The 25,495-nt window shown below is 34.3% G+C and overlaps 1 protein-coding gene across 2 annotated transcripts in view; it reads left to right on the top strand.

The window, feature by feature from the left end:
• Nucleotides 1–11,483, top strand: part of PLOD2 (procollagen-lysine,2-oxoglutarate 5-dioxygenase 2) — a 111,496-nt gene extending 100,013 nt beyond the window's left edge. Inside the window, exons 13-20 of one of the 2 annotated variants that reach the window (XM_047784133.1) lie at nucleotides 1,652–1,793; nucleotides 2,892–2,954; nucleotides 3,982–4,095; nucleotides 7,167–7,232; nucleotides 8,313–8,417; nucleotides 9,509–9,655; nucleotides 9,764–9,889; nucleotides 10,055–11,483. In XM_047784133.1, coding sequence (XP_047640089.1) covers nucleotides 1,652–1,793; nucleotides 2,892–2,954; nucleotides 3,982–4,095; nucleotides 7,167–7,232; nucleotides 8,313–8,417; nucleotides 9,509–9,655; nucleotides 9,764–9,889; nucleotides 10,055–10,210 — 919 coding nt within the window. In that variant the 3' untranslated portion in view covers nucleotides 10,211–11,483. The remainder of the gene's footprint in view (nucleotides 1–1,651; nucleotides 1,794–2,891; nucleotides 2,955–3,981; nucleotides 4,096–7,166; nucleotides 7,233–8,312; nucleotides 8,418–9,508; nucleotides 9,656–9,763; nucleotides 9,890–10,054) is intronic. The other variant, XM_047784143.1, reaches the window with a different exon arrangement.
• Nucleotides 11,484–25,495: the final 14,012 nt, after the last annotated feature.

Below are 25,495 nucleotides of genomic sequence, written 5' to 3'. Positions count from 1 at the left end.
TTTTTTTTTTTCCCCCAAGGTAATGCTAGGGAAAAATGTCATTCTCTTTTTCATGCAGATGATGGACCAGAGGGACTGAGACATGAAATGTTTTTCCTAGTTTCTCAGATATACCAGCTCTATTAAAAAGGAAAAGCATTCCTTCAAGACTAAAGATACATGTCCTTAAATTTAGATTTAAAAAAAATCACACACTTATTGAATAGTTGAATAGTAAAGAAATGTTTTGCTTGTGAAAATTATAATAGATGTGAAAACAGTAGTAAATATGAATGATGTAAATATGATAAATGCTTTTTTAGGCGCAGTTAAGAAACATCATAGCTGAGAAAACACTATTAGGATATTCTGTTTTTTCAAAGCACTTTAACTGTCTTTGGGATGATTCGTATAGACCATATGCCTGATACTGTCTGTGGCTATAGCAGAAATAGGCTTCACAGAAGTAGAAATAGAGAACTCATACTCATTTCAGTTGCTTTAGGTGTAGGTGCTTTTCTGTCCACATGTCTGTCATTGTTGGTCTAAAATGTAAGCAAAGTAATGAAGTTGAAGTTTTTGATTTAGTTAGTAGAAGAATACACTTTGTGAACAAAGGCTAAATGAAGGAATGACATCCTATGACGTGTATGTGATTTCCTTCAAAACTAAAACACTTTACACTCGACCAGTGATTAATTTCTGAATTTTGCTGACACATTATATATATTTTAATGCTATTTCCTTTGAGGCTCATCTAGTAAAACAAAATGATGTTACACATATTGCTTTTAATATCTAACTACATTTCCTTGATCAAGATCTTTCCTTTCTGTGATATAGAATCAATGGGCATATTCCTTCAGGTGAAATCTCTGTTACACTGTTTTTAGGAAATGAGTCCTTTTCAGAGTAAAGAGACAAGTGTAGGAAAGAATGAAAGACAAAATAAAAATGTCTCCCAACACTATGCACTTCTAGCTATCTCTTTATGTCTTTCTTTTTCTACAATTGAGACAGATTAATGAATTTCAAAAGATTATATTTTACGAGAATTTTAGGCAGCTTTCAAAGGTGTGATAGTAAATGTCTAACTGGTTCTCAGGCTTTGAGGATGCCCTGATTTGTAGCATTTGCCCATTTCTGTGGTCTGAATACTTAACACTATGATTGATTTCAAGCTGCTAATGTGAAATCACTAAGTACAAACTTGGAAAGGGATGCTAAATTCTCTAGGGAGCCAGTGTGAGCAGGCTGTAATACAGCATGGGCTACATGTGATATTTTTCTATTGAACTGCTTTATCTTAAACGTACAGCACAATACTATACTCCAGCTGTGTCAACGAACTGTCATTTTGGATGACAGCCAAAATGTGAAACATATCAACCTTAAAATGAAGTTTATATAGGGAGATAGTGATTATCCCATGACAATGTAGTGTTTAGCAAGTAATCTCATATATATATATATAAATAACAGTATATTCATATATAACTATCACATATGTATATGTCAGATATCATTAAATATGTTTGTATTTGTGTGTAACTTGACTCAGAAATTTAGTATATACAAAATTTAAAAATATACAGTGCATTTATTTTAAAAACTTAAAAATATAAATATTTTATACTTGTGGTATTTTGGAATGTCTTATCTTTACTTTCAGAGGGATATGGAATGTCCCATACATGGCTAATGTATACTTAATTAAAGGAAAGACACTCCGGTCAGAGATGAATGAAAGGAACTATTTTGTTCGTGATAAATTGGATCCTGATATGGCTCTTTGCCGAAATGCTAGAGAAATGGTAGGGTATACAGTGATGGCTTGCTTCAGTGTCTCTATAAGATGGCTTGCTTTACCAGTTGTGTCATGTGTTTTGGTGCCCTTTTTTCTTTCTAATTTGTTAAGTACTAGCCAATTCTTTTGGTTATGTTTTTAAAAATCGGGAGCAATTTTGGAGATTAAGTTACCTGTAGAAAGGTTACCTGTAGAAACGACTTGAAAAAAATTAGATTCAGTGCTTAGGCTAATTCACAAGCAATAATAAACATGGATTTGTTACAAATCAGGTTTGCAGTAGTGAAAACCTGACTTAATTAAACTTAACTAGATAAAGCCCAGGTAAAATCATATACATATTAAAAAAAAAGAAAAATACTTTTATTCTGAAATCAATATCCATATTTTCTCTATTGTTATTAACTCCATACTCTCAAAAAGAAGATTCTTTAACACTAAACTGAGAGGATTGAAATACATAGTCTATTTAATCTATGTGAAAAAATTAATGATACTTTGCTGTTCTGCAAATATACTTTTATTACAAAGCTTAAGTGATTATAGAAAATAGTTTGTTTTTCCAAGTGTGTAAATATACCTTAAAGTGTTTTATGTGGTTTTCTGTTTTACACGTAATTGGATTATTCAAATTTATATAAGCAAAAAAAAAAAATCAGAAAAGTTGGCAAGTACTTTTTTTCTAGTTTATTAAGGCATGGATTGTTTGAATATATTTGTTTTTCCTATAAACCTTTGTCCATTGTTATATTGAATGTACTTAGTACCTGTGATTGTAATTTGTGCTCTTGTTTGGCTAATTTGACTCAACAGCGCATCCTGGAATGGCCTATCTTACACATTTTTTCCTATGTCTTCATTTTGTATCTAATGAAAATTCTACTAAGGAATGAGCTTGGACTTATGTTTGACCAAAAGGAAAAAAAAAAAAAAGCTGAAGTTGTTTCTTTGTGTGCGCTATAAGCTTTGCTTGTTCTGCATGTTGTCTGTGAAGGACATTTCAGACTGTCAGCTTTTGATCAAGGGCTGCTGTTTTTATTTACCTAAGAATACCTGAGAGAGTGGGTGTGCAGGTCAACTTACCCAATCCTTCTCTTCATTTTAGACTTTACAAAGGGAAAAAGACTCCCCTACTCCGGAAACATTCCAAATGCTCAGCCCCCCAAAGGTGTTATTTTTATTTATTTTTATTTATTTTTATTTATTTTTGTTTGATTAATTTTGTTTGTTTAATTAAAATACTAGATACGGTACATTGCCTACAAGTAAAATTTCGTTAAGAGTCTTCTTTCCATTCAGCTTGGTGTAAAAATGTTGATATTCATTGGTTTTGAATCTATGTGCGTGTGTTTTGCGTGTTGAGAGCAGGCATTGTGTGATGTTCACCTCTGAGTTCTTTGGGCTGATTTATATTTTGTGGTTGACAGATGAGAAAATTAAATCCCAATCACTTTCAGTAGTTTTTCTAATTTTTTTTCTGTTAAGGGAGAGAAGCGGGAGGAGTAAGTATAAAGTACATCCTGATTAAAATGAGATTTGGGTACTATTCACTAATTTTTTTTTTAATGAAAAACTAACCCTTTTACCATTAAAACAGGTGCAAAAAGAAACAACCTTACCTTAATGGTGTTTGCCACACTTATTTGGTTTGGGGCAAGGACAGGAGACTGTTTTTCTGTAGGTGCCTCATTATACAGGAGTGATTTCGATGTTCAGTCTTTAAATATCAGGACAGTAAAAGTATGAAATAGACTGACAAAATAAAACTGACATTTGAATTCTTGTCTTAAAATGTGGTATCTTCTTTGAAAGGGAAAGAAGCCAAAAGAGGTATAATTAATTGCACTTTGGTGTCTCAAAAATATTTCTGCTTTCAAACAGGAATTTTTTTTCCCTGATGTCTACATTTAGGACCAATGAGAAAGGGACAAAAACAGTCATTATTCTTCTTTTTTTTCAGTTGAGTTTCAGTGCTATCAGTAGTTTTGTGTGGCGTTTGAATTCATAATTAATCAATTTTTTATTTCTGTAATGTTAAATAATGCATGTTTTGTATGAAAAATAAAAATGCATGTTCCCGAATGAAATACAAAAGTTGAAATTAATATCACCAGTATATTTTTCCCTTGTTTAGACGTATTTTCTTGTACTTTGCTCCTCCAAGATTATTAATACTGTTATTTTTTGGCACATAGGGTGTGTTTATGTACATTTCTAATAGACATGAATTTGGAAGACTGTTATCAACTGCTAATTATAATATCTCCCATTATCACAATGACCTCTGGCAGATTTTTGAAAATCCTGTGGTATGTATTTCATGCTTAGCTTTCATTTATTACTTATTTTCATATAAATTTAAAAGGATATAAATAAATTGGATTAATAATATGAAAATATGGTAAGAGGCTTTAAAATTATTTTAAATTATATTTAAAAAATATATTATTAATTACATTTCTTGACCAAGAACTTTCTTTTTAAAGAAAGGTTTGAGCAAGGGAATTATCAGTTTCTTTAATTCTCCTGATATTTCTGTTTCAGATATTAAGAAGCAACAAATTTTTAATCACAGTTTCAGAAAAAAAATTTTCACATGTAGCTCACATGTGACAATATTACATTTTGACTTTCAGGAAGAAAATTCAAGAAGTTAGTTTGGAAAGTGCATTTTATTTTATCATTTGGTTTATTTTTTATAACAATTTTGTGAATGTACACCAAAGATAGCCAGAGAAAATTGCAGAATAAGTGGATTCGGCATATGTAGAAATTCTTAAGTTGAGGAAACAATTTTCTTTTCAAGCCCAAATTATTTTTCTTAAAGATTTGAATCATGCAGGAATTGAATCATCTTTTTTTGTCTTAATGGGCTGGTTTTCTTTAGTCAACTGGCACATTTATTCAAAGGAAAATACTCTCTTGAATCTCTGTAATACTACTATTTATGGTTTTCACTTGCCAATAGTAAAAGTTTTAAATTACGAAGACTCAATCCACCTGATCAAAATTGCCTTTTGTAGGAGGAGTTGACATTTGAAAATAGTAAATGTAATGAATGGTCTCTGAAACTCTCTTCAGTGGAAAAAGCATATCCTTTGCCCTTTTTTTTCAATTTTAAAAAGTACTTTTGTTCCATTTTAACTGCCTATCTCCATCTTTCACAGGAATATAACTGGAAAGAGGTTTTTAAACGGTGAGGGTGGAGTTACATATTTTATTTTGACCCTAAATCTATTGTTATTTTGAGAGAGAATTATTTGATTTCTTGGGTAATATTAACTTCCTAATTTAGACATTTTGGGAAAAAAAATCTCCCAAATTGTGCCCTGAAATGTAAACATTTGTGTAAGAATTCAATCTTTGAAGCGTGTGCAATGAAAATATCAGAAAAAATAAGATCTGCTTTTCTTCCTATGGCTTCATTTTGTTTTTGCCTGATGGATATGCCTCATGAGGATTTCCCATAACTAAATATTTAGTGATTGTCCCATTATCAGAACTTCTAAGAAATTAATGAAGTCACAGTTTGTTCAATGATATTTGAAAGACAAATATGAAAAGTTAATATCAATATAAAATCTTAGAGAATTTTTTCTTTAGCTTCAAAAATATCTATAATGATGCCAGGAAAAAATACAGATTCTGAAATGTTACCTATGATTATTTACTTTTAATTTCCCCTCATATTTTTGAATCAGAGAACCAACCAATCAATATTAAAGGGGATAGTGAGATAATATAGTAATTTCATCCTTATATTGATATACTATGATAAATGATTTTTATTGAAGAATTTGGTGATAATTTTCTTCTATATTAAAAATATCTAAGCTACATGTAAGCAGAGATATGCAAAACTATTGAATGGTATATAAATTAGCAGAGTTCTTCTGAAATCTGGCCTCAAAAGATACATTTCAAGTAGTTTTTTTTAAAAAACGTACTTTGATCGGAATTATTTTGAATTCATACTGAAGTTCTTCCCTGCTGGCTCCCTATATTTTTACTTTGCAAAGAGAAAATTAGGAATTTTGTTAAACAGCCTAAGTACATTTAAGAAGAGACCATTTTGGATACTGAATCGTATTTTAATATATACCCTTTAACAATTGGATTTTTTAAATAAAACACTGAACCCAGGAAAAGGATTCCTTAGCTGATATTGACAAAAATTTGTATATCTTAGTGTGTGATTTCTGTGTCAGAGATTGGGTTAAAAGAAGAAATCAGGTTCATGGGGTAGTATGAAGAGGAGCTATTTTTCAGTATATGGTCTTATACCTTAATTTCAGTAACTCAAAGATATGAAGATGTTGATAACCCTGTGAGCATTCTTTGATATAAATCTAAAACCGAAGTGAAGGTAGAAAATTTTTTTTTTTGGTCTTTTTGCCTTTTCTAGGGCTGCTCCCGTGGCATATGGAGGTTCCCAGGCTAGGGGTCTAATTGGAGCTGTTGCTGAGCCACAGCAACGCGGGAACTGAGCCATGTCTATGACCTACACCGCAGCTCACAGCAACACCGGATCCTTAACCCACTGAGCAAGGCCAGGGATCGAACCCACAACCCCATAGTTCCTAGTTGGATTCGTTAACTACTGTGCCACAACGGGAACTCCAGAGGCAGAAATTTTTTTTTTCCTTTTTTTTTTTTTTTTTTTTTTTTTTTTTTTTTTTTTTTTTTTTGCTTTTTAGGGCTGCACTTGCAGCATATGGAAGTTCACAGGCTAGGGTCGAATCAGAGCTACAGCTGCTGGCCTATGCCATAGCCATAGCAATGAGGAATCCAAGCTTCGTCTGCAACATACACCACAGCTCACGGCAACACTGGATCCCTAACCCATTGAGCAAGGCCAGGAATTGAATTCACATCCTCAGGGATACTAGCTGGGTTCATAACCCACTAAGCCAAAACAGGAACTCCCTGAAGGCAGAAATTTTAAAGACATTTTAAAAATGAATAATTCACTACAAAAGTGTAAGATCATAGTTGATTAATTTGCTGCTTTTTACTAATATTTGTTGGTAGGATTATATTCCTTATCTTTTACTTTTAAACACATACATATTTACCTACACTTGTGTAAATGTGTAGAATATAGCATACAAATTATAATGACTGTAAGATTACTCAAATTTTAAAATCCTATTTTTAAACTTTGTAAATAAAAATTTTGTATTTCATAGAAAGATGTGAACATACACAGGATCAAAGTTTAAAAAACATAAACTCTGGTTTCTGAAAATTCCTATTTCATCTACTGTACATAGTCATAAACTGAGCAATTTCTAAAATGCATATACTTTATATTTTTATTAAAGTATTTATAAAGAAGATCCTTGCTTTAATCTGTGCAATCGATTTTTTTTTTTGGTAGGACTGGAAGGAAAAATATATAAACCGTGATTATTCAAAGATTTTCACTGAAAACATTGTCGAACAGGTTTGTTTTAATAATTACTATAATGTTCAGAGCACTTTGCTATATTTTCCAACAGGGATTATTAATGCTTTAGCTTTAGCTTTAGCAGAGAATGTTGTGAAAGTGGAGAAGCTAAAATTTATATGGTTTAATTAACCAGTTTTATTGCTAATGGGCATATAGTTGTAAAAATGTAGAAAAATGGAGATTAACAGTAACTTTAAGGTCATGTCTTTTTTTACTCCCAAATGACATAACTATCTCAGAAATAAGCATTTTTTGGCAGATTTCTAGTATAGGGCTCTTTCAGTGAAAGTTTGTCTTTGAAAGATATTGGGCTTCAATCTCTTAGAGAAGTCGTTTAAAAAATGAATTCTATTTTAGATTAGTATTCCAAATTGTTGCTAATACCTTATTGTAGAGAATGTAAAGTATCTTCAATTCTGAGATGCTCTGTTATTTTGTGTACTGTGATAAAGGAAAAACACACAGCCAATTAAAATATGACACAATATTTTCTAGTCATGTAGAATTTCTTTTCTGCATATTGAAAAATTTCTTGTTTTACACATATTATGCATTTCTGTTTTAAACTTATTAAGGCATAGGTGATATTTTCATAAGGCACTGTTTACACAATAACTTTCCATTTCAGTGGCAAGTCATAGTATGAATCATTTAAGAGCGAGTCAACTCAACCAGTGCAACACCATCTAAATGTATGTACATGCACACACAGATACTTACACACACAGGGTGAGGACAGAATGTTTGATCAAGTGTACATGCACTGTGCCATTAACAACTACATCACAATGGCTGCCAACTGTGATCCAGAACACGTCTTGATTTCACAGATGTTAAAATAAAATTAAAAAAAAGTCTTAGAAATTATTTTAAAAGAAAAAAAAATAACAAAAAATCAAACTCATATTGTTTGTAATAGTAATGTCAGTCAGTAATGTTGGGCAAACTTTTTAAAAAGACGTCTAAATGGAATAAATATTGACTATTCTGTCTGATTACTTTTGAAATGCTTTTTGTTAGTTAAAAAACACAAATTGTTATTCTCTTAATAGTGATGTCATGTTTTGTATATAGCCTTGTCCAGATGTTTTTTGGTTTCCTATATTTTCTGAAAAAGCCTGTGATGAATTGGTGGAAGAAATGGAGCATTATGGCCAGTGGTCTGGGGGGAAGCATCATGTAAGTTGCCATTTCACACAAAATACTAAAATGTGTATGTGGGGCAAGGAGGGAGGGGTAGATATTTCCTAGATCTAAATGAAGAAGCTACCCAAGGCTGTCAAGAGAATTCTGTTTTTAGCCTAATTCTGCCACTAACTGTTTAACATTTAATCTGTTTGGGCCTCAGTTAATCCCCAGATGCACTGGGTAGTTGTTAAGGGTCAGTGTCCTCTGGCTAGGGATCGTAAAGTAATATATGTCTGTTGTATAATACTGTTTTACTCCAAGACCACTTTTTATTCTCTACATTTCAGTCGGCCATAGTGAAAGTACCAAGGCAGAGTTTATCTGGTTGGCTGCCAAAGCTATTTTTTCATGTAAACATAGGAAGGAGGAATCTGTATGAATGTCTTTGGTGTAAGTCAGTTTTGCAGTTACATTCAGAGTCAAAGACTTGGCCGGAAATGTGACTGTCAGCGATTCAATGCATTTCTTTTCCTCTGAGAACCTTCACGGTACCAAGGAATTTTAATGAAATTCTCTGGAATATTCCTGCCTCTGCTCAATTATATACCTCAGCTAGTTAGCTATCAGGAAGACAGAGGTTCAAAGTATGAGGAAGAACTTGAAGTCAAGATAAGGAAGTAAATGATGAAAAACATCATGGGAGGACTTTGGGTGCCATAAAATAGAAATGAGGAGCTTGGCAGGGAAAGTTTTTTTTCAGTGACAGGTAATCCAAAGGGCAGACAAACATAATCCATGCCCATCAAGAGGTTTTTTTTTTTTTTAATCATTTTTTAGGGGATGTGGAAAGGCTTTGGCAATCAGTTGTTATTTACTTTCTAATCAGACCTCACATATATCTTAAATATGTAGGGATGGAGTCTACTTACTGTGTAGTACTTTGCTTCATCATTAATGCATTTGCAAAGCCATGTTATCTAAGTTATTTTGATAGTTTTGCCATGAAAGCAGATGGTATACCATAATTGAACTATTATTTTTATTGTCTATTACGATCTTAAGGCTAAAAAAAAATTCCAAAATGGTATAAATGTGAATTGCACATGGACCACACTTTATAATGTCATTAATGCTTTTTCTAGGATAGCCGTATATCTGGTGGTTATGAAAATGTCCCAACTGATGATATCCACATGAAGCAAATTGATCTGGAAAATGTATGGCTTCATTTTATCCGGGAGTTTATTGCACCCGTTACACTGAAGGTCTTCGCAGGCTATTACACAAAGGTAGTTATCCTCCTATTCCTGCTGCCTGCCTCCTACCAGTTTTTATGCAAATATGCTTTTTCATGTTTTTATTGATAAGAAAATCCATTGGTTTACCTTGCTTTTTAGGGGTTTGCGTTATTGAATTTTGTAGTAAAATACTCCCCAGAAAGACAGCGCTCTCTTCGCCCTCATCATGACGCTTCTACATTTACCATCAACATTGCACTCAATAATGTGGGAGAAGATTTTCAGGTAATTATGGGTTTTAATTTTTACATTTTTTAAAAAGAAATATGTCATTATGAAGAGGCCTTTGCCTTATTTTTAGATTCTGCTTAGATAGCATCATTTGAGTTTTATCATTCATTAAAAATTAAACCTAGTATGTTGATACATTTTTTGTTCTATCTTTTTTAGGGAGGTGGATGCAAATTTCTAAGGTACAATTGCTCTATTGAGTCACCAAGAAAAGGCTGGAGTTTCATGCATCCTGGGAGACTCACGCATTTGCATGAAGGACTTCCTGTTAAAAATGGAACGAGATACATCGCCGTGTCCTTTATAGATCCCTAAGTTATTTACTTTTCAGTGAATTGAATTTTATGGTGGAATGGATGACTGGCATGAATATGTCTTTGAAGTTGTGCTTGAGAAGATAAGCCGAATATTTAAATAACTTTCACAGAACAACTTCACTTTTGGGCCAAACATTTGAAAAACTTTTTATAAAAAATTGTTTGCTATTTCTTAGTGTCTGCTCTGAGCCTTAAAACACAGATTGAAGGAGAGTAAGGAAAAAAATGTAAAAGCAAATATTTATTTCTATGCCTTACTGTCTCTGAGAATAATGACAATTTTCTGAATTTGTCTTTCAGTTGATAAAGTATTCAGGTACAGATGTACCCATGACAAATGAGACTAATGATATTTTCTTAAAAGGATGGAAAGAATTTTATTTGTCAATATGTATGGAAAATGGATATAAATGAAAATTTCAAAAATTTCCATTTTTGAAATGCTGAAAAACTGGAGTTATAACTGAATTTATATGCAACTAGTTGTGGGAGGGCGTTTTTGACCACCTAACCTTTTACAGTGGTTACTGAAGGACCAATATGATGCAGTGTTTTTCCTTAAGAAACTCAGTACAAAATTCAACTGAAGCGCATATCCAGTGGAAAACATTTTTGTTTAGATTGTCAGAATTTTTTTTTTAACATTTGCATTAGAAATCAAGTCTCATGTTCCTTCAGATGAATTTTTCAAGGTGGATTACATTAAGTAGATGTTAGATTTAGGAAAACTGTCAAGCCTTTCGATTTTGTGAAGTACAGAAAGTATTAACTTAAGATCAGCAAGTGTCCTTAAGTCAACATAGGTATTTTTGAAAATTCTAGAAAATAATAAGGAAAAAGAAAATTTCATTGATATAAGTAGTAACATTTTATGATTAAAAAAAACTCTTTTAAGTACTTGAATATTATATCAGGAAAATAAAGTTGGTGAGCCTTTTCTTCTTCCCTTTTGCTCTTGTCTTCCTCCTTACTCTTTTTTTAGGGAGGGTGATTTACTTTCTTGTCTTCCCAGCATAGTCTCCTTTTTATCCTTCTTACTCTTTTTATTACTTTCCCTTTATCCCACTTTTAAAAAATTCCCCAACACAAAAAAAATTTGTGACTTGATTTTTTTTTTACCATTATTCTGAGTGAGGTTTAAATATCCTTATTGTAGCTACTGTTTTTAATTTAAAGGTTAAACTTGAAAAAAATTTTAAGTCATGGTGCCAAATTTCATTTTTCTAACACCATGTGTTAGAAAATTATGAAAAATAAAATAATTTAAAATGAGTTTCTGTTGTTCTCTTTATTATTGGTGATTTTCATTAGAAGAGAATGTATGCTGGGGTAACATGACAGACTATCTGGATATAATAGGGTATGGGTTTTTTTTTTTTTTTGAATTTTGCTTGGTACATTCACTGATGACATAATTTAATGAGCACTCTATTTATTGAATTCCAAATTGAATTGTAATGTCTTCAATTTCAAACTGACTAGGGATTTGAGCTAACTTATTTTACACGTAATGAAATAGAGACAAAAACATTTATTTGGTATATTCAGTGGTGTTTTTCAAGTCCTTACTGTGGGCCAGGCCCTGGCCCAGGATGCAGTGATGAAATAGATGTTATAATTACTGGGAAATGGATTTAGGAAACTTAGCTTTGACCTCTTTTCTATTCTTTGGTGGCATTTAATCATCAAAGTAAATTTCTACTATCCCTAAGCTTGGTTGAATAGATATTTTAGTGATTATATGTGAATTATTTTACTATAATTCAGGGATTCTATTTGAAATATATACTGGTATGTTATGGATACCAGTCATTCAGAACAGACTCTGGTTATAAAAAAACAGTTCTACCAGTGCAAGCCAGCTTAATGTTCTTTGTGACATTTCAGAGGAAAGGCATAACCAGATCCTACTTCTTTACAGTTGTGGTATACATGGGTGGTGACTTAATAGTAACTATTTTAATCTCATGCTGTTCCCAGAGATTAGATCAGGGCAATCAGACTTCATGAAATGATATGAAACGTATTTTTTAGAAGAACACTTTATAATTGGTGAGTCAAAGTGTGGCAAATGCCCATAACTAGATCAAAAATTCGAAAGATGGAAACCGGGCAGAATTAGATGGATAGAGAAAGCTGTACCTTGAAACGTGTTCAGCCCTGGCAACCAGCAATCTCTTTTATTGCTGTGAGTACAAGTTTTTTTTTTAATTCCACATAAGTGAGAACATACAGTGTTTGTCTTTTTCTGTCTGACTTACTTCACTAAGCACAGTGCCTTTAAGCCTTATCTATGTTGTCACAAATGGCAATATTTCCATCTTTTTATGATTGAATAATATCCCACTGTGTGTGTGTGTGTATGTGTGTGTACCATATTTACCTTACCCGTTCATCCATTAATAGGCACTTAGGTTGTTTCCATGTCTTGGCTATTGTAAATAATGCTGCAGTGAACATGGGAATGCAAAACTTTTGGGGATAATGATTTTGTTCCCTTTGGATATATTCTCAGAAGTGAAATTGTTAGATCATATCATTGCAATTTTTAATTTTTGAGGGAACCTAAATCTTTTACTGTGGAAATACATTTCTGTATTGTTTAAAGAAAAAAAAAACATAGAAAGATAAAAGCAATCTCATATGTAATTTAATTCAAATAAATGGAAGGGTATTGATGCCAATAGTAACTATTAGTGTCTGTAAGTACATGTGTGTATGCGTATATTACCAAAGGCCTTTAGCTGCTAATGGTGGCATTTTTTTTCTAATTCTTAGTGTGCATAGGAATGGTGTGAATATTTTTCCCTTAACATAGATACTTTAGTAGTTGTCCAGTACATTAATTTTCTTCACTCTGCCTCATTTTTGAAAACACTGGTTATTTAGCATATTGGTAACTAACCTGAGATGAAGTAGAATAAATATAGAACTGAGCGGTCCATCCTAATGACAGAATCTCTTTATATATTCCTTCACTCCGAGTTTCCTGTCTGTCTTATGTACTTCTTAATTTCCCTGCTTGCTAAACCATAAAGCCCAGGTAGATGACATTTTGGGGACCTGTCGTTCCTTTGGAATATGGAATAGTCTATTTAACAGATCTTTTCAAGTTGCAGGAAAGCCAAACAAAATGTTCAGTTACAGTTGAGAGTCAGTTTCAGTAAATACCTCACTCTGACTAGATGTTGACTACTTCAGAAAAATTAAAGTCTTTAAGACTTCATGAAAGCAGCGCTTGTCAAACAACACTGTTTATCCGTGGTCTTTTAGAATAGCAAGCTATAGACTTCTTTAAGTATAACCCTTTATTAAGAAAAAGCCATTGGGTAGAAACAGGGATAACGTATAAAGCTCTTTAATGAAAGCAATGAATTTTGGGATTAAATTTGAAGAGAAATACACTAAGAAATAAGTAATGGGAAAAAAAGAAGTAATGAATAGAAAACTGTATAAGCAGACAGGATTTAAAAGTGCAAAGTACTGTATAACTAAATTATTCTAATAAAAATAATTAGAAAAATTGGAAAGATGGATATATCTGCTAGGAATGTATAGACTTTATATATTTTAAATCTTCCTGATATTTTTTTAAAGTTTAAAAATTAAATTTAAATTATATTTTTGTTTTACTCTTAATATATTGAAATTAATTAGAAACTATTCATGAAGTTCCTGTTGTGGCTCAGTGGGTTAAATACTCAGTGTTATTTCCGTGAGGATGCGGGTTTGATCCTTGGCTTCGCTTAGTGGATTAAGGATTAGGCATTTCCACAGTTATGGCATAGGTCACAAGGTGTGGCTGGGATCAGATGTGGCTGTGGCTGTGGCTCTGGCCTGGCCTTAGCTGCAGACCGCTGGCCTGGGAACTTCATATGCTGCAGGTGGGGCCATAAAAAAAGAAACAATTTTTGGAAAAGTATTTTCGTGGATGATTTTTAAGGCTTTTTGTTGTTGTTATCTTTTTAGGGCTGCACCTATGGCATATGGAGATTCCCAGGCGAGGGGTCAAATCAGAGCTACAGCTGCTGGCCTATGCCACAGTCACAGCAATGTGAGATCCGAGCTGCATCTGCAACCTACACCATAGCTCACAGCAATGCTGGATCCCTAGCCCACTGAGCAAGGCCAGGGACCCAACCTGCGTCCTCATGGATGCTAGTCAGATTTGTCTCTGCTGAGCTATGATGGGAACTATGCAGTTTTTTTTTTTTTGGTTGGTTGGTTTTTATTTTTTCATAAATCAAGTAACAATTATTTTGGCATGCTATTCTATCGTTACTGAAAAATGGTTGACTAAAAAATCTGATTGCTTTAAAATATTTGGAAAATTTAAAAATAATTTTTGCCTATTTAACAATGTAAAACAAATAAGTAACCAACTTGAATAGTTTTAACAGGAAAAATGGAAAACATCAGGCATGTTATCATAATTTAAGGTAAATATCGTTCCTTTCAAATGATCCTCATCCCAAAGTAAATATTAGATTGCAAAAAGTGAATTAAGGGATGGAGAAGGAGAAAAAAATCATGTAGATCTGTACAAGTAATGACTTCTCTTAATTAGAAAATAATTTAAAAAATAATTTTAAAAGATATTTTTCTGATTTAAATTCAGTAACTTTTCCTTTGGTAATGTAATGTAAAATGGTGGAAAGAATCCTTAAGGAAATCACCTCGTGGTATAAAATCCTGCACTTATTCAGGAGAATTTTATATTCCACAGAGCTTAACTTCTAAGTGAAAAGTGGACAATTAAATCATAACTTTCATAGGCTGAGCATAAGGTTAGATAATTTATTAATTGAAAATGAGCAAAATATTAAAATGAGTTTATTTGATTAATTTTTGCTTTCTTTTCATTTGTGCTTACATAGTTTACACATTTTATAAATCTTGCCAAATTGTGACATCAGAGCCCCACCTTGTGGCCAGTGTTGATAACTAATAGTCTAAATTGCAAGCAAAAAGCAAGAGCCTTAAATTTTTCAAGTTCATGCTTTCAGAGTTCGCTCATGACTCAGTGATTTATGGATGCAGTGTTGTCACTACTGTGGCTTAGGTTGCTGCTGTGGCATGAGTTTGATCTTTGTCCTGGGAACTTCCACATGCCCTAGGTGTGGCCAAAAAAGAAAAAAAAGTTCATGCTTTCAAAAAAAAAAATTTAAGGCTAATATAAATAAAAATGATATAAATTGTATATTTGCTTCAAGAACTCCTTTTTTAAAATTTTTATAGATATAAGGTTTTAAAAGGATAAATTGGGACACTTTATTCTGAAATAAGAGAGAATTAGCATCAGTTCCATTTAGTATTGATGAAGTAATGTGTTTGCTGTATTTTATCTACTCTGGAAACTGCTAATCTATGTTCACTAGGTAATATGGGCCAATTATAAAATCAGTATAGAAATGGACAGACTCAGTTACAACTGATATAGTCATTGGATTTGAGTAGACAAAATAACTTACATGACATTAAAAAACTTCCTGAAATTTCTATGTTAAAAGCAAATATATTAAAAAGAAATTTCTTTGTGACAGGGAAAGGTAAATCACACTTTTTCCCTCATAGCATAGGGCTAGTAAAGTGCAGCAATGAGGACAGATTTCCTGTGGCACAAAAATTGAATGATTCAGACAAGCTGGGAAATAGTAATCTCTGTTTTCATTTGTTGAGGATTAAGGAAGGTGTACTAGAGCAGTTCTAACTTGCTCCAGCTCTCACGTGTTCAGATGTTGCCCTCACATCCTTTTTGATCATCTTTCCCTCCTTTGAGTCGCCTTGCACCCTGGCTGCTTGACTGAACTCAGCTGCTGCCCATCTCATTCTAGAGTGACTGCACTGATTTTCACATTGTTCCAAGATGGCTTTCCTTTTGATCTGTGAGCTAAAGGAGAGGATATTTTAAAATATATGTATCATTGAAACTTTAATGGTTTGGCATCTGTGATAGCAAGTCTTCAGAGATTGTCTTCAATGACCTGTGCCTCCCAGGATTCATACCTCTGCACAGTTCCCTGTCACCTTGAATCAGGTCGGCCTTCTGTGACCAATGAGGTGCAGTAGAAGTGACCCTGCATCACTTCCAAGTTGAGTCATGAGAGACCTTGTGGCTTTGATCTACTGGAACATTCCCTCCTAGGCACTGCTTCCAGAATCCAGGTGCCATTCTGGGGAGAGGCCATGTCACATACAAGCAGTCTAGCCAACAGCAGAAGCTCAGCTCTTCCTTCACTTGGCACCATATAAGTGGATTATTGGGACATGGAGCCCAGTCAGACCTTCAGATGACTGTTGTCACTATGGTGGACTTCCGCCTGCAATCACATGTGAGTCCCACCCAGCGGAGCCTAGTCAATCCACAGAGCCATGTGAAGCAAAGATAACATTGCTTTAAGCCACTAGGTTCTGTATAGTGTATTACTCAGCAATAAATTCTGAAATAGGGATAATTACCTATACTGCCTCTCTAATTGGCCCTTTTTTTCTGAGGACTTACCATGCTGGGTTGTTTATTTACCTTTCATTTTCCTCAGTAAGGCCATAAGCTTCTTGAAGGAAGGGATTGGTTCTTATTCAGTCTTTTCAGTTTTAGAGATTAGCATATAGCCTGGCATACAGTAGGCACTGCTATGTGTGAATGAGTAATTTGGAGTTGGTTTTATGTCTGAGATTTTGTTGTTTTTGAATCAAAATGATCCTTGAAGGAAACAGGAGTTTTGAATTTAACAGACCAAAAATAAGAATAAATCTGTGTGTACCTTGGCTATGAGTTACGAGGTAAAGACTGGAGAAAGATTGTGCAGTTTGTTCCTGAATCAAGGGGTATGAGGTGACCCCAAGTTGGAAAGAGTGATGTACAAAGATGTTTCAAAGAGAACCCCATGTCACTGTTACCTTCAGCATCTGGAGCAGAAGGACAGAGACAGGGAGTGAGCAGTTTATGAGTAGCCTGCTTAGTGGCTATGTGTGTATTAACAGACTTTCAATAAGTATTTTGAATTGAATGAATTTGGTTCTACACAACTTAAAAGAGGTTTTAGTAAAATGCAAATGCATTGTATCTAAAGACCAAAAACTCTATTTTTATCATCCCACTTTAAGAAAAAGTTCTAAAGTAGAAACATATGAAGCAGTAGATTTCCAAATACCAAGGAGAGTGTGTCCTTGAGGTATATTTTCATTGGAACTGCTATTGTTACCATAGTTACAGGTGGCACTCTTCATTGCGTGTGGCTTGTGGATTTTAACCAAACACCATTTTAACATCTCTTCAGTCTGGTGCTAGAAATATGATTAGTAATGGAATTAAAACTTTATAATTTGAAAAGTATGAACCTGTATTAATCCATTCAAAAATGAATTGTTTAGGAGAGCTGCACTGGATAATGTCAGAAAGGAAAAACAGAATTCAGAAACTTCTTGACTACATGTCAGTAATAGTTTGAATAAGTGGACTTGGGAAAAAGTATTTTTATACAAATGCAGAGGAGATTTTTTTTTTTAACTGTTTAAAATTGTTAAAGGAGTTCCCATCTTGGCGCAGTGGTTAATGAATCCAACTAGGAACCATGAAGTTGCAGGTTCGGTCCCTGCCCTTGCTCAGTGGGTTAAAGATCCGGCGTTGCGGTGAGCTGTGGTGTAGGTTGCAGACGCGGCTCAGATCCCGCGTTGCTGTGGCTCTGGTGTAGGCTGGTGGCTACAGCTCCGATTAGATCCCTAGCCTGGGAATCTCCACATGCTGTGGGAGGGGCCCAAGAAATAGCAAAAAAAAAAAAAAAAAAAAGACAATAAATAAATAAATAAATAAATAAATAAATAAATAAAATTGTTAAAGAACTTGGCAGCTCTGAGACTTTTAAAAGATAACAAATAGTGAATTCAAGTGTGTTAAGTGATAAAGACATGGGTCAAAGCAATGGGATCAAGGAGTTATAATCAATTATATTACAAGGTGAGAATGTGAAAAATGGACTTGAACCCACATCTAACTTGCCATTGATTAGAAAGGTTACATCTCCCAATTTGGGACATTTGTTTTGGCCTTAAGATTTCAGATTTTATTATTTTTGGAAAGCATGCTGTGTGCACTGTTTTTCAAATTGTTTCATCCTTCAACAGACTGTCTTGCAAATATTTAATCCAATGCTTCATTGTTTTTTTAAGGTCTGAAATGAGGACAAGAAGTGCAGAAAATGTACTTGTCTATGTGATATGATTAATTGGTATCTGCTCTCAGATGCTTGTAAGCCAGAATCTAAATCTTTAGTCATGGTTTACATTTGTGACAGTTACATGGACTTTTCTCTGAATATCCTTATGCTTCCCAGATTTTCCGCCCACTCATAGTTAGGTGGGGTCTTATGAATATTTTGGCCAGTGGCCTATGAACAGAAGTGATGTGGATCTCACTCCCTCCCAAGGCCAAACATTTAAGAGCCCATTGTAATGACCCTTGAAGCATGTATACTGAGATATCTGGATACCAAGTCACTATTTGGAGGGGAGTTTCCCTTTAAGAGGTGCCAGGCCCACAATAGATAAGTGTGAGAAAGAAGTAAGTTTTACATGCTAAACCACTGGGGTTTCCCGGCTTGTAAGATGGCTTGTTTTTACCTAATTATATGTTTGAGAAAAGGATACATATTTTAATTGAAGATAGATTTAGACATGTATTGATTTACAATAATAAAAACAGTTATTTTAGGGTTAAGTGATTTAATTGGTATTGTCTGACAATAAACTTTCAAGATTGGAGTGGTCTTAAAAGCAAGGTAGTCTAAGCTCTATTCTGTGCTCATCTAAACAAATCCCTTTCAAGTCTCCCTGGTTGATGATAAAGCCAACTGTAATGGAAAAGTTCATTTAGTGAATGTTTATTAGATGTCTCTTACATGCCTAACATTGTTCCTAATATAAAAATTTGATTTATAGGGAGCTCCTGTTATGGCTCAGTGGAAATGAATCCGGCTAGGAACCATGAGGTTGCAGGTTCAATACCTGGCCTCGCTCAGTGGGTTAAGGATCTGGCATTGTCATGAGTTGTGATGTAGGTCACAGACACAGCTCGGATCCCACATTGCTGTGGCTGTGGTGTAGGCTGGATGCTGTAGCTCCGATTCATTCGACCCCTAGCCTGGGAACTTCCATATGCCGTGGTGTGGCCTAAAAAGAAAAGAAAAAAATATATTAAAAAATAAAAATTTCGTTTATAAATGCGATTTATCATCCTTGCATTACAATCCATTGATGGCTAATTATTGAATCCTGACACAAAAACAGCAAAGTTTTTTCTTAATTGTGCTAAAATCTGTTTTTTGTAACCTTTTTTTTATGGCTGCAGTTGCAGCATATGGAAGTTCTCTGGCCGGGGATCGAATCCTAGCTGCAGTGTGGCAAAGCTGGATCCTTTAACCCACTGTGCTGGGCTGGGATTGAACCAACCTGCACCTCCACAGTGACCAGAGCCATGGCAGTTGGATTCTTAACCCATTGCACCACAGCGGAAACTCCTGTCTTTTGTAACATCTAGTTAATGTTTATATTTGTACATTTGAAAATAATATAAAAATAATGCCTTTTAATATGGACTTATATTTCAAATGTGTAACAGAAGTAATCACAACTGTTCCCTCTCTCCCCTCCATCCCCTATGTCTCACCCTATTTTCTTTACCGCACTTAAAATATCAGATTCTTCCCTAGTCCTTTACATTGACAGATAAAAATAACCAATTTCTCCCAAGGGTATAATATGTCCAGAGACTTGACCAGATGGTCAATTTAGACTTGGTGCAGTCACACAAAGAGCTCACGGCTATAGACAGTCTCGGCTCCAGTCAATGGTCTGAATTTCCTCAGTTTTTGTTTCTTCTGCTTTAGGTCTGAAAGCACAGACACAGTTTGAGAAATTCCAAGAAACTTCAAGATGTCCTCTCAGGTCATTCGCACAGTGGGAAGGCAAAGGTCGCAGAAACCAGCCTTCTTCCCATGTCACTTGACCTCTACTTGAGGGTTTGCAGATTGCTCATCTGTGGTTGGAAAGCTCTTATTTTCAGGATGCTTTTCCTCACGTCCAGCTGATATCAGTTTCACTCCTAACTCCTTCCTGTTGGCTCTTATTATGCTTTCTGAAAGGACACAGATGAAGCTGAAAGCCTTTTCCATGTGTTAATGATGCAAATGGATGATGGTTTTCCTGAGTCTGCCCTCCAAGGTAAAGCTTTCAGGTTTTCACAATCATCTCATCACCCTGTCCTCTGTGACTCCCTGCTTCTCTCTCCTTTGTCAACATCACACGTCACAGGGTGTGCCCTGGAAACCTGACTACTGCAGTGATTCTGATTGCCTCCTTTGGTCTGGTCACTTTACTTCTGGATATAAAACCCAAGGTTTTTAATCATCTTTTATAGGGGTCATACCACAAGGATTTAAAAGAAAACACTGGATTAGTGGTTTTTCAAACCCGGTTGCACATTAAAATCACCTGGGGGAGCATTTAAAAAAACGCTGGTGCCCATGCTCTAGCCCTGAACAAATACACCAGAATCTCTGGGGGTATTTTTTTAAGTGCTTCAGTGATTTTAATGTGTAGTAGTGAGTTTTGCTCTTAAAGAAGTTTCCTCTCAACCTGTATGTAAATTAAATTTTTAAAATTTGAATGTAACTTTTGCTCTGTTCCAGTTTGATTATCTCTGATAATAAGAGTCTCAGAATTTCAAAATGCAATTTTGTGAGGTCAGTCTTCAACAATCTTCAACAAAGCTAGAACATTAAAATTACTAAAATGTCCATAAAGTATTTTAAAAAGTTTGGGAAAAAATTTGAAATTATAAAGATTAATTTCAATGTAATGTTTCTTATGTTTTTGGATTTATGCATAATACAATTTGTACTTATGTGAAAGCACCCTACCATCACATTATGAATAAATTTGAATAATTGTTGTCAGCAAATGACATAGTCCAGTAAGCATGGGACACAAAAATGGTTTTCCAAATTCAAGTTCCTTCCAAATAAGACAAGCATTAATCCTATGCTAGTTAGTTCTTTTTTTATTATTAAAACACTGAATTTAAGTCCTATCTAAAATAAACTATTTTTTATTCCTTTAACTTTGATATCTTTCAGCTGTTAAAAGGAGTGTTGTTTTAGAAAGTTTGGCAGCAGAACGCTTTGAATCTGGCCCATCTGAAATTAATCAGTGTTGAGTAAGAGTTAAGGGGAACAACCGCAGTTATTTAAATTTGCATCTCTGGGACATTTGGCAAAGACTTTTTTTTTTTTCAAAATTGTTAAGATTGCTCGAGTATTGCAGTGTAGTGAAATAGAATTTCATAAAAATCAGTGTTGTTGGCCCTTCATTTAAAAGACCAGGAACAGCCCTCATGTTGCATTCCACATTATTCTTGGTATATGGAGTACATTGTTGAAAATGATCATGATGTACAGTTCTGAAGGCACTAGTTCATAGGCTAAGATGTCAGGTATTGTTCATAGTATCTTCCATACCTACTTAAAGTGAATTAGGGATAGTCTAAAAGAATAATGTTAATACCATTAAAATGAAGATATAAGGTCAGAAAACATGAGAAATTGGTGATAAGTTTAGTGCAATTGCACACAAAACTTGTCACGATTTCTTTATAGCAAAGACAAAAGAAGAAACACATGGGTTGTATAAACAGAGGCCTTTTTATTTTGCTACAAAGGCAATTTTCACTACTCAACTCCTCATCTTTCATTTTGTTTTCTATTTCTGTCTGTATTAACCTTTCACCTAGAGATTCAGTCTTGCTTGCTTTCAACTTAGTTCTAATCCTCTCCGTGCTCAAGGGCTCCAAGTAGTTCACACAGCAAGTTGACAGTGATACTTATTTAGCTTTGACTTGTTTCCCTTCAGATTTGTTAACCAAGTTTTATTTTGAGCCTATGGAGAAATCATATACTTCATTTATTAGAACCCAATTTGTCTTGTTCTTGTGTCTGAACACCTTTCTAGATCCCTTCATTCTCATTGCTGTTACCCTGAGACTGCTGTCCTATCAAGGACTAGGGTCAGTTTGTGCTTTACAGATAGACCAGTGAGATTTTGTCACATGAAAGACTGTATAACAAACCACTCCGAAAGTACAGTGCCTTAAAAATAATTTCAAGTATCTTATGAATTGCCTGGGCTTAGCTTAATGGGGTTTTCTTTCTACAAGTCTCTATTTCTCTCCCAGGCCTAGTGGGCTAATCCCAGTTGGTTTCCCTCATGGCAGCGGTAGAGGTAAGGGCAAGTGGAGACACAGAAGAACTGTTGGAACTGACACATCACTTTTCATAATGTGGAATGACACTTCCACATTATTCTTTGGCTAAAGCAAATCATATTGCTAAATGTAAACTGAAGGATGAAAAAATACTTAGGGAGCTCCTCTTGTGGTGCAGTGGAAACAAATCCAACTAGGAACCATGAGGTTGTGGGTTCTATCCCTGGCCTCGCTTCTCAGTGGGTTAAGGATCTGGTGTTGTGGTGAGCTGTGGCGTAGGCTGGCAGCTACAGCTCTGACTAGAACCCTAGTCTGGAAACCTCCATATGCCACAGGTGCGGCCCTAAAAAGACAAAAAAAAAAAAAATGTACTTAGGGCAATTCCCACTGTGGATCAGTGGGTTAAGAATCCAACTGCAAGAAGCTGAAAGAGAATGGATGTGTGTATATCTATATTAATTTATTGTATTGCAGAAATTATCACAACCTTGCAAATCAATTATACTTCAATAAAACTTTAAAAAATGAAAAAAAAAAAAAGAATCCAACTGTAGTTGTTTGGGTCACTGTAGAGGTACAAGTTTGATCCCTGGCCCAGTGCAGTGGGGATCTGGTAGTGCTGCAGCTATGGCATAGGTCATGGCTTCAGCTCGGATTCAATCCCTGGCCTGGGAATCTACATATGCTATGGGTACAACCATTAAAAACATATATATACTTGGAAACTAGGAAAAGATGCATGTCAGAGAATGTTCTAGGAAGAAGGATTGTTAAAAAGTATAAAGTGTCTTTAAAATATATTAAAAAATATTATAATTTAAAAAATTAATTGATGTACAGTTGACTCTTGAATGAGGCAGGAGTTAGGGGCACTGACCCTCATGCAGTAGAAAAGCCAAGTAAGATTTTACAGTCAGCCCTCAGTATCCCCTGTTCCACATCCACGGATTTAACCAACCATAGATTTTGCAGTACTGTAGCACATATGGAGGGTGAGGGTGGGGGGATGAATCTGTAATTGGGCCCACGCAGTTCAAATTCTGTGGTTCAAGGGTCAACTGTATTACCAAATAACTATTGTGACATATGCTAGTAGGATGCTGTTTCAGTTATTAACTCATTTCTTTCAATAAATATTTGAGGGCCCAGTGCAAAAACATCTAATTTGCCTTTTCTTCTGATTCGTCACATAAATGCCACATAATTCCGGGAAATTAAAATTTTTTTAAAAAAATTTCTTCCTTAATAAGCTTTGACATAGAAATTCTTGTGACAACCACAATAATCAAGATATAGAACAAAGCATCACACTAAACAATGTCTTTTTTTGCTCCTTTGCAGTTAAAACTGCTTCTAATTGCTGACATCAGCTAATCTATTCTTCCAAATGGTTTTGCCATTTTAAAATTTTCACACTACTGAACTCAGATAGCATGTAACCTTTGGATATTGGCTTCTTTAACTCAGCATTATGTCTTTGGGATTCATCAATGCTGTTGAATATTTCCCCTTATACAATAGTATAATAATCATAATTGCAATAGTAATCCATTGTATAGAAGAATTATAGTTTTTTAATTCACTGACTCTCAAAGGACATTTGAGTTATTTACAATTTTAGGTGATGAGTAAAATTCCTGTAAATACTCATGTGCATGTTTTTTATATAACCATAAGTTTATATCTCTTTAGAATAAAGAGCAAAGAGGGGGATTGATATGTCATATGAAAAGTGTATGATAAGTTTATGGTCAGAGTACATGACTGTATGATTTTCATTCTTTTAAACTTGTTAAGGTTTGTATTAATGACTCACGATGTAGTCTATCAAGTTGAATGTTCTATGTGCCCATGAAAAAATATGTATTTATCTGTGGTTGGATGATGTGTTCTATAAATACAAATTGGTCCACTTGTTCAGTTCTTTGGTATGCTTATGATTTTTTGTCTACTTGTTCTACTCATTCCTGAAAAAGGATTTTTGAAATCTCCAAATACAGTGGTATATTGATGTTTCTTTTGTTAAGTTCTGTTCATTTTCTCTTCAAGTACTTTGAAGCTCTGTTTTTAGGTACATATGTTTATCATTGTTATGTCTTATCAATGTCCCTCTTTGTTTCTGGTAATATTCTTGGTTTTAATGTTATATTTTGAAGGACACTATTTAATGGTTAAAGGACCAATTCAAGAAGAGGATATTACAATCATCAATATATATGCCCCTAATATAGGAGCACCCGGATACCTACAACAAATACTGACAAACATAAAAGGAGAAATTGATGGGAATACAATCATAGTAGGAGACTTTAACACCCCACTCACATCAATGGACAGATCTTCTAGACAGAAAATCAATAAGGCATCAGAGATCCTAAAGGACACAATAGGAAAGTTAGACTTAATTGACATTTTCAGGACTTTACATCCAAAACAATCAGCATATACATTCTTCTCAAGTGCACATGGAACATTCTCAAGAATTGATCACATCCTGGGGCACAAAGCTAACCCCAACAAATTTAAGAGTGTAGAAATTATTTCAAGTATCTTCTCTGACCACAATGCCATGAAACTAGAAATCAACCACAGGAAAAGAAATGAGAAAAAACTTACTACATGAAGACTAAACAATAAGCTGCTAAAAAACCAATGGGTCAATGAGGAAATCAAGAAGGAAATTAAAAAATACCTCGAGACAAATGATAATGAAGACACAACCACTCCAAATCTATGGGGTGCCACAAAAGCAGTGCTCAGAGGGAAATTCATAGCAGTATAGGCCTTCCTCAAAAAAGAAGAAAATCTTGAATCCACAGCTTAACCCACCACCTATTTTTTCTGGTGATGCTATATTTCAGTTTTCCTCCAACTAGTGTTTGTATATTGCCATACTTTTCCTTTTTTATTTATCTCCATTCTTATAGACTATATATATTGGTTTCCTTTTTACCAATCTGACAACTCTGATTTACTGATATGTTTGGAGTTAGTGCTGCCATTTTATTTTTTTGTTTTCAAATTGCT

Source organism: Phacochoerus africanus, chromosome 1 (assembly GCF_016906955.1).
Source record: "Phacochoerus africanus isolate WHEZ1 chromosome 1, ROS_Pafr_v1, whole genome shotgun sequence".
In the NCBI taxonomy this organism is placed as follows: Eukaryota; Metazoa; Chordata; class Mammalia; order Artiodactyla; family Suidae; genus Phacochoerus; species Phacochoerus africanus.
The sequence above is the reverse complement of the archived record's forward strand: the minus strand, read 5'-3'. Positions and strand labels throughout refer to the sequence as shown.